General features: G+C 42.8%; 1 protein-coding gene across 1 annotated transcript; it reads left to right on the forward strand.

The window, feature by feature from the left end:
* The first annotated feature begins 1,480 nt into the window (after positions 1 to 1,480).
* On the forward strand, positions 1,481 to 7,867 carry LOC139335068 (immunoglobulin-like domain-containing receptor 1). Its single transcript, XM_070968479.1, has 9 exons — positions 1,481 to 1,657; positions 2,333 to 2,503; positions 2,898 to 3,047; positions 4,079 to 4,198; positions 4,374 to 4,520; positions 5,591 to 5,713; positions 5,850 to 6,031; positions 6,738 to 7,400; positions 7,565 to 7,867. Exons 1-9 carry the CDS (start codon positions 1,612 to 1,614, stop codon positions 7,601 to 7,603), a joined length of 1,641 nt encoding a protein of 546 aa, XP_070824580.1. The 5' UTR covers positions 1,481 to 1,611; the 3' UTR covers positions 7,604 to 7,867.
* The last annotated feature ends 2,114 nt before the right edge of the window (positions 7,868 to 9,981 follow it).

Raw genomic sequence — 9,981 nt, forward strand, 5'->3', positions numbered from 1 at the left:
AGAAGTAGTCCCATTCATGTGCAGATGGACCCAGACGTTAATGACGGAGGAGATGCTTGAGAGGCGTCTGTCCTCCAGTGAGGTTAACTGAAGAGAACTCAAGAGTCAAGCGTGACAGAAATCACACAGTAAGCACTGGTGCAAAAAAAGTTTAGGCTGACATCTAGTGGTTTCAGTTGGAGTTACATGAAAGCGTTGAAGACTGGGGATATCCAGACTTACTGTCTTGTGCCTATCAACACAGGAGCATAGTCAAAAAGGTATTTTTCCATGCCATCATATCAATGAACTGCATGCTAACACTTTGTTTTAATAATTTATCACTTTAGGTGTAGAGTTTAGGTCGCAATGCTTTATTATGATTGTTAGAATCATGACTTATGTCACTGGAGTTTGGCGAACTGCCTGCTTTGGTGCATGAGTCTGACCTGCTTGTGGTCAAACCTCATCTGTTTAGCAAAATACAAAAACCTAAAACTGAGAATATGTACTAAGCTTCAATCATCATTTCTTTAAATATGTTCTAAATCACCATAAGAAATGCTAGTCAATGCTTTTCATTAAAATAAGCCAACAATATTTTCTTAATATTCAATATGATCTCACTCATGCATTATTATCATTATTATTATTATTAATCAACATTACTCTGAGGAATTATTTATGCTGCTCTTCACATTTTGTGAATTTCCCTTAGGGATGAATAAAGTATCTATCTATCTATCTATCTATCTATCTATCTATCTATCTATCTATCTATCTATCTATCTATCTATCATACGGTTGGATTCTCTGTGGCAATTGTGTTGGGGCCCCAGACCCCCATGGGCCCTTAAAACCTCATGTTCTTTGCATGTCAATTAGTTTGTGGTGGTTTTTTGTGGATCTTTTAATCATCACCAATTTGCAAAGCACTTCAGGCTGCATGTTTGCATGAGAGGTGTTAAACAAATATATCAAAGAAATACAGCAGGGGCCCAACATGTTCATCCTGCCATAAAACTCCACCTGCAGCCTCATCAGCTGATGTCAACAGGTCAGTCAGAAGTCGCGTCACTGACTCCTTTTACCTCCATTCATTCAAGACCGAAGACAGAAGCGCCATGAAACAGATGCCACAAAGTACCTGACAAGAAGTTTACCTGAATGAACCCGTTACCTGTTGATATTTGTAAGCAAATGAAGTCAAAGCTAATTGGACGGGAAATTGAATTTAGCCTAAATATAGCATGAAGACAAATAAACACGCTGAGGCGCAGATGTTAGAAGTATAAATGCGTCTAAAAAATGACATGTTTGTTATGTCATTTATTTAAGTAATGCTACATTAGCATTAGCAGGCCTTGCTGACCTCCGCTCCTGTCTCGTGGGGGCTTTCTGTGCACCTGGCTACGTCACAGGTTAGGACGAACTCACCTGGGTGTGGCCAGAGATGACTGCAGTCTCAGGCATTTGCCAAACACTATCCAGGCAAACGCGCAGGTCGAAGTGATGAACGGTGGCTTTTGAGTTCAGCTCAGACTCTTCTTTTATTGTTTTGGAGGACTTTCATCTCCCACCGCTTTTCTCTCTTTATTCGGAGGTTTTGTGTAACCGCAACCTTTCGTCATCATGCGGGGATCACCTGCCGCCATCGTCCTGCTGTCGCTTCTAAAAGGTAATTTCCATTTCTGTACATATTGGCCTCATGTTGTTTTAAAAGAAGTTGAGTTAATCGGATTTTAGGTTAAAAGTAAAAAAAAAATATATCAAAAAGTCGACTGAAACCATGCAAACTTAAAGTATCGGTCACATGACTCATCTTGTTCATGCTGGTCATACATACTGGCTGTATGTGAAGTGGATGGATGTCTGTGTCTTTGCAGACTATAAGTATATATTTTTATTTTCTTATTATTATCTTGTCTTAATTTGGAGGCTCTTCCTGATACTTTCAGTGTGGGAGCCCACAAGGTGGCCCAGTTATGTTTCTAAACTACCATGTTTCTAATCTTCCACGTTATTTTTCAGCCTCAGTGTGGTTTGTCTACATGGAGGTGCACGTTGATTCAACAGGTTTCATTCCAGCTGAAATGTTTGCGTGGTAGTTTCACAGTAAGCTGCTTCCTGTGTCTTTGTCTGTGTCACCTGTTTTTCCGGTTCTCCCACTTTCAAATGAGCTCAGCAGTCGAGAGAAACCCTGACCCACATTGTTTCAGTCTTACACACTTTACTTCCTCTATTTGCTAAAACGCAGGCGGCTGCTTCTCTGAACTGGCAGCATCTTTGAGGCACGTGACACACAAATACACAAAGTCCTGTTTGTAACCGTCTGCTTGCCGTCCCTCCACAGTGTCCGTGTGCATTCAGGTGATTGTCCCTCAGCAGGAGCGCAGCACAGCTCTGTTTGCCTCAGTCATCCTCCGCTGCGACTACTCCACCTCCGCAAACCTCCAAGATGTCCTGGTCACCTGGAGGTACAAGTCCTTCTGCAAGGACCCCGTGCTGGAGTACTACTCCACAGGTTAGACACAAGACAGCCACGCCAGAAGAGAGCATAATGGAGAGAAATGTGAATGGATATTTGCTCTGAACTGCACTGCTGATGTTAAACAGAGTACCTTCATGTTCTCTCTGAAGAAATAAGATGGTGTTTTAGCTGTGGACTCCAGCTATTTTAAACACTTGGTGATAAATGAAGAATTTATGTCCTCTTTAATCAGCCACATGTCCAACACAGAGAGAAACCCTCGTTCCTCAGGGCATCAGGATGGTGAACTCTGACCTCTGTATATCATTTTGTATACACATTGTCTTCTGTTGTTAAAACTTTGTCAGGGTTGCAGCACTAGAGTTCTGGACTCACAGGAAACACCGTCGTGTTGTTTTCATGAAAACTTTGCCTCTGGTTTTTGCAGCGTACCAGTCGGCTCTACAGTTAGGCCAGGACCCGTCCAACGACTGTCCAGATCGTCAGCGGACGGTGCGCACCGTGATCCAGAAGAGGGGGAGCAGCGAGCCGACGCTCGGGGCAGATTACCGCGAGCGCAGGATCACCATCCAAAACAGTGAGTTCACGCAAACGTCGCGCAGTCCCATCCAGCACGGTTTGTGTCCGGCTCAATGCAGCTGAGACGAGAATACAATGAAAAAAGTGTCTGGTCTTGACACAGTTTATCACCCTCTTTGTATGTTTTTTGCTTCACCTATTATGTGGCTTATTCATACGGATGACCGCTTAATAATTAAAGTTTTTATCCTTTAAAAGCCAAAATAATCACCGGTTGTGGCTGCTGCTTTTCCAATATTTTGTGCTTTTCTTAGTCCTCTATTTTAGTTAAGGCAAGACACTGCAGGGGATTAGATAAAAATTTTAACTTGTAGCCATGAAACTCCTGCAGTTCATTATGTACATTACTTTTTTGTATTACTAGTTTTCTGAAATGTTCTATTTATCTACGTATTTAAATACGCAAATGGTGCTTTATCTAATTAAATCTGCTTAATTTGTATACATTTCCAGATCAGAGAGCTGAGCATTAGATAAAGCTGGTTTGACAGTTCTGTTTCATGTTGAGGCGGCATGGTGGGGCAGCAGGTAGTGTGCGTGCCTCACAGCAAGAAGGTCGCTGGTTTGATCCCCGGGTCGGCCAGGGCCTTTCTGTGTGAAGTTTGCATGTTCTTCCCATGCTTGCGTGGGTTCTCTCGGTATAGAAAATGGATGGATGTTTCATGCTGTGACATTAGAGCTGAAGGTTTTCACAAAAGGAATTGTGGATCTCTTATATCACTCCATAAAGCAGAAAATACAGTCAGCATCCACAAAACAATATATTTTTGCCTGGTTTTTAGGAGTAAAATGAAACATAAATCAGGCTATGAATGATATGAACAAACCCTTGTCTTAAAACCTTTAGTATGTAGCTGGGAATTAAACTGGAAATTGAAGTGCTGTTGAGGTGGAGATTTCTCCCTTAAGTGGTTGTTTGTTTGTGTTATGTTGTTGTTTCCTGTGTTGGTCAGAGACATTTAGTCATTTTGAGGGGAGGAGACACAGCTGGGTCTTTTAAAAAATGTGTGTGTGTGTGTGTGTGTACAGAGGCAGACCTGGTGATCAGTGAGATCATGTGGTGGGACAACGGGGTTTACTTCTGCTCCGTCGATGCTGCTGGAGACACGTCTGGAGACTCCGACAAGGAAGTCAAACTCATCGTTTACCGTAAGAAACAAAAAGAAAACGCATGTTCAGACATGCTCTCCACAGCTCAAACATATGTTATCAGACATAAAGCTGTGTGACTTTATAGTCCAGCTCCAACAGAATCAGGGACAGAATTAAAACTTATTTCTTTGGACACACCACAATTAGCCTGTCTCTTCCTCTCGTCTCTCAGACTGGTTAACAGTGTTGTTCATCATCATCGGAGCCCTCCTCCTCATCATCCTCTTCTGCATCTGCTGCTGCCAGTGCTGCCCTCAGAGATGCTGCTGCTATGTTCGCTGTCCCTGCTGCCCGCAGCAGTGCTGCTGTCCTGAAAAAGGTAGAGAGCGGGCGCCTTTTAGACAACTGTCTTTGTCGGTGCTCTGACATCCACAACAATGGGCTGCTTACAAGCATTAAATTCACAACTTGTGCTGGCAGAAATACACAGAAGATAAACAATAAGGCAGTTAGGGAGTAAAAACAAAACATATTGTAAACTTTTTTTTTGTGGTTTAAAGGATAAATTGACATTTTATTAAAACAGTAGTTACATGACCATACAGACATTGAGAGACTTATTTATAGCTGTAAACATTCCTCAGTTAAGGATCATAGGATCCCCTCTTAACATGATTTCAGTGTAAAGTGATGGTAGATAAAATCAGTCTTTGTTCTGTGTGAATTTACGTATTAAAGTTAAGCTGAAGCTAATATGAGGCTTCAACAGTCTGAATTAATCGAATCAAATCCTCCTAAGTTACTGTGTCTGTGTGTTACTCCTCCACTGGAGCTCAGCAAAGAAACACTGTCTGAGGAAATGGGGGAACTCTGTGCTAAAAAGACTAATTTTAGAGGATAAACGATTGCTTTGACTCTCTCTGAAGGCTGATAAGCTTCAGCTGAACTTCAGAAGGTATTTTTACACAGAACGCCGACCACAGAGATCTCTTACATTGATATCAAGTTAGGAAGCGACGTCTTAACGGCCAATGCAGAGAAGAGAAACGAGTACAGCGACAAATAAGTGTACATAATGGCCGTATGAGATGAAGACAGACTTGAAAAATATCCTTTAAAGAGGTGCTGTTGTTCCCACAAAGACTAGAAAACACGAACAGTTTCTGCCCCCAGCTGTAATCCAGTGTAATGTTCACCTACCTCAGGACAGAAAAGTAAACGACGACGCTCGTCATGGGTTACCTTTCTCACCCTCATCTCTGCGAGGTCATTTTCACACTGTTCTGGTACAAAGCAAAATCAGTGTTACCTGGCAGGTAGAAAGCTTGTTGTATACTTTGGAAAACTCTCTCTCTAAAGTCATGTTAGCCAGATAGCGTCGTCTGTGTACTCAGAGAAGACCTTCCCGTGTTTCTGAGTGTGAAAGAATGTGCTGTCCTCGTCTTTCAGCGGTGATGCAGCATCGTATGATGAAGGAGGCTCAGAGGGCCATGGTTCCCTGGTTAGGAGGACAGCCAGTGTATGGACCAATAAGCCAGGGCTCCTCCCAGATGAACCCGCTACTCTACCCCGGTACACACACACACACACACACGCACACACACACACACACACACACACACACACACACACACACACACACAGCCTTCTGTAGGTTTTCATTCACCTGTCACCGAACTTTATTTCGTGAATGTTTCTGTCTCTTCAGGATCTGTTTCCGGTAAAAGCATCCCTCTGAAGCCCATGCCGCTCCCTCCTCCTCAGTCCTCAGCTTACAGCATGCCCCCTCCCAGCGGCCATGGCAATCACACCCCTGCCAACACCAATCAGATGCTTGATTACCTGGAGAGCCAGGTGAGGGGGATGGACATGACCAGTCCTCTGCTACAGGTACGTAACCAGCCATGTTCTCTGATGGAGCATCTGTTTTGGTGGCTGGTAGAAGTCATGGTACAGTTACGATCCGTTTATGCTCGATCAGAGATAATTTGTGAGACGTGCTGTCAGAAAGAGTGAAAAGCCAGAGAGAGGCTGCCAGAGCTATTCGACCATCCAGCCAGCAGCTCTGACGGAGCAATGCTCCACTCAGTTGGTGTTGTAACTATTGATGGAGGGCTTCCCAAAGGATGCTTTGCTGAGGCGGTAAACCACTCAGACCCTGACGCATTTGTCTCATCATCACTGTAGTTATCGATGGCAGCCTAAACATCAGCCACAGTTATTACATATATGCCATTTTTGTTGTGAAGGTTATGTTTTATTTCATTAGCAAAGGGTTGTACGCCTCCACTGTACAAAAACACAAAATCTGTGCAGAAGAATTTTGTCTTTGCTGTTATTTCCAAAGCTGCAATTGGCAGTCGTGTTGGATGTGTGTGTGTTTGATTGACACCTGTCAGGGCGCTGGTTGTGTCATTTCCTGTTGGTGCAAAATGGCAAAGTGCAGCATTTCTTGTCATACTGTACCTGTGAATTACACTGAAATGTAGAAGTGGTGCTTTTCGTTTGTGTTTACTTCTCTGTTTCTTCTTCTTCTTCTTCTTCTTCTTCTTCTTCTTCTTCTTCTTCTTCTTCTTCTTCTTCTTTTTCCCATCAGTCCCAGCCACCTCCCCCTCAGCACATGCAACAGATGCCACCTCCACCTCAGCACATGCAACAGATGCCACTTCCTCCTCAGCACATGCAACAGATGCCACCTCCTCCTCAGCACATGCGCACCAACGTCCCATTTTCCCCCGGCCCTCCCAGCATGATCTCCGCCCTTGATGATGGCCCGACAGAGCGTCGCATTATCACACTTCCACCAATAAGAGAGCAGCAGGGCAGAATCCCACCCCCCGCGCCCAAGACTCGGCCCCCGAGCTCCAGCGAGAGCAGCCGCAGCGGCTTCGGCCGTCGTGACGAGCGAGGACCAGCGGGCAGGCGTTACCCCTCACCCACCCGGTCTAGAGGCATCCCCAGGAGCTACAGCGAGGATTCGCTGGACGGGCGGAGTCGCAGCGGGGCACGAGGAGGCATGGACCGCCCCCGCTCCCGTTCCAGGGATGACCTGTTTGACAGCAGGTCCAGAGGAAACTACTCCCCCCCAGCATCACGGCGCCCGAGAGGAGGGTCCTGGAGCTCGGACGATGAGGCCAGCAGCAGGAGAGGAGGCGGCGGAGGGAGGAGAGGAGGCGGAGGCTGGGTTGAGAAACCTCCCAGCTACACCGAGTATGAACCCGGACACAAACCTGGAGCGCGGAAGAATGACCGCTACTCCGTAAGAAACACGCTCCTTTAGCTGATAGACGCACTTTCGTACTACACCAACGCACTTTCATCAAGGCAAACGCGCACACGCTCAAACACACAGTCGTTATGAAAGCAGCCTGAGTTACACCGATTGTCAGTGACGTGAATCTAAAGTTAGTGTGTCTCTCTCAGGACAAGAGTTCTCGCAGTGGCACCAGCATCATCATCTGAACCCTGCAGCTGTGAAACGCCCTGCGACCTCTGGTTCAGAGAACATGCACACCTCACTAGAATTGGGAGCCTTGTTGTCTCTGGCTAATGGTAAATGTTTAAATGCCACCATTTTTATATTTTTAAGAGAATCCAACTCTTTGATAACCTGTTTGACGAGTGAGCAGCTGGCAGAAGGATTCATAAAATGTGAAAGAGAGATTCAGACACTGGGAATAATCTTCTTCCTCAGAGTGTGCAGGCGGTAAAGCAAATGTTTGATGTCAGAAAGGAAACTTATTTGGTAGCAACCGAGCAAGTCTCGATTGTGACAACTGAGCAAAATTCTGGGATAATATTCCCTTCTGCTAGTTCATCAGTGTAATGCAGATATTCTGAGGAGATTTGGATTAAAAGCCTCCTGTTCCATGACTCGTACACAGTGTGTGGCTTTGATAATTTCTCCTCTTAAGACGGTGTGTTTGGCAGTGACACAGCTGATTCTTGTCTTTGATAAAAATCACAAAGTGCAGAACGGATGACTCTCAGGGCCAGTAAATTAACAAAATTGTTGTTACATTAGCCAAGTACTATTTAAACCCATATAAATATGAATAGACTCTTGTGAATGCTGATTTTTTTTTTTTTTTTTTTTTTTTTTTAGCTTTTTATAATTTTTGTAAATAGTTACTTTTCATATAACCTGGATGTGTTGAAGTGGCTTTAATGTACTTATTTGACTCTTGTTTTGAATAAAAGAGGTATTATATTAGGTAATATAAGAGTATATTAACACTATATTAATAAAATTCCAGTGTGAAGGATTCAGGGGATCTATTATCTTCTCATTAGTTCACCTGAACATGAGGATTGTTTGGATTGAAGGATTGTTTCGCTGCCTTAGAATGAGCTCTAAGAGGGTGTGAGTCCTCTTCCACAGAGTCTGCTTTGTTTCTACAGTGGCTCAGAAGAGACAAACCAAACTCTGGGTCTGGAGAGGGAATTCTATGTTTTTAGTGGCCACCTTAGGTGAGGTGAGGGGGGCTCAGTTGGTTGCAGTCTGCAGACTCGCCACTAGATGTTGCTAAATTCTACACACTGGATTTTAAACATCATCCTCCCTGTAGATAATTAGAAAGTAGTTTTCAAACCTTTGTAAGATGCATTTAAGTATTTACACTTAGTGTTTATAAATAACTGTAAACTAATGTGCATGGTGTTAATGTAGGAAATTAAGTCACGTCAACAATGTTACTGGTCCAAAAAGTTTTTTGTTTTTTTCTTTTTAAGTTATGGTTGTCAGCACAATATGAAAATGCAATGCTGTGGTTTGTCAGTGTACAGTTCAGGAAACTTAGCCACTTTCTTTTCTTCCCTCTTGCTTGTATCTTACAGAAATACACATTGAACTAAAAATCACTTACACATGGAAAGTTATTGACTTGTTGGATGGTCCATTGATGTTTTTAAGTTTCTCTCTTTTTTTGTTTTTACATTGTTTGTGTTATTAAGTTCATTGATAATAAACATTTTACCTTTTGGGTATAACACAGCTTTTTATTGCTCTTATTCTAGTTTGAATTTTAACTTTGATAACAGTTTTCCGAACACATTTATCCTGTGTTGGTATCTTCATGACAAAGTTTACAGTATAGAGAACATCAGCATCGCACTGCAGCTCAAAGACGGGCTTGAAGTATTTTCTGAGGCATTTAGAAAAACACTGCAGGCTACAATGAAATTATTAAAATAATTATAAAGATGGTGAACATCTATACAGTCTACACTTGTATTTATAATGTTTTGTCCAAATCGACAGGTTAAGGAATTTTGCATGTTTGGCATTCAAATTTCACCTCTTTTAAAGAAAAATATGGAGCAATCACATTAATAGTTGCCAGCCAATCATGACAATCTCGCCAAAATTCTCTGAAAAATTCACGAAACAACTCAATGTTCAGTTTAGAAACACTCAAATTACAGTCAAAATTAAGCTGTTGCAGCTGTATTCATGACAGCTTGTTTTTGTTTCTTTAATACCTTGGTGAGAGAATTTTTGACCTCTTCTCAGAACTTGGTACAATTCTTTAGTCATCACATGCAGCTAAAGAGTCTCTCACTAGATGAACCACAGCAGACCGCCCTCACAACAGAAATGAACTGTCTGAAAGCCAAAGTCATATTTCTGATTAGAGCTGAAAGGATTAGTTGAATAATTGATTAGTAAATGAAAAGTTAAACAGTTCAAATGATTGATTGTGGTAGTCCTTTTTCAGACGCCATTCACTTGTTTCTGGCCTCTCAGATGTGAGATTTGCTTCTTATTCTATGTGCTTTTGCTTGCTTTTGTTATTTTTCCTGCGTACGCTGTAAAGCACTTTGGGTGCGCTACAAATGCG

This window comes from Chaetodon trifascialis, chromosome 1 (genome assembly GCF_039877785.1).
Source record: "Chaetodon trifascialis isolate fChaTrf1 chromosome 1, fChaTrf1.hap1, whole genome shotgun sequence".
In the NCBI taxonomy this organism is placed as follows: Eukaryota; Metazoa; Chordata; class Actinopteri; order Chaetodontiformes; family Chaetodontidae; genus Chaetodon; species Chaetodon trifascialis.

What these genes read in the sequence shown, in the direction of transcription:
- LOC139335068 (XM_070968479.1), top strand. Translation starts at nt 1,612, where the DNA reads ATGCGGGGATCACCTGCCGCCATCGTCCTGCTGTCGCTTCTAAAAG. An exon ending in CCTGCTGTCGCTTCTAAAAG is followed by an intron (nt 1,658 to 2,332) that starts GTAATTTCCATT and finishes GTCCCTCCACAG; the next exon opens with TGTCCGTGTGCATTCAGGTG. An exon ending in GTGCTGCTGTCCTGAAAAAG is followed by an intron (nt 4,521 to 5,590) that starts GTAGAGAGCGGG and finishes CTCGTCTTTCAG; the next exon opens with CGGTGATGCAGCATCGTATG.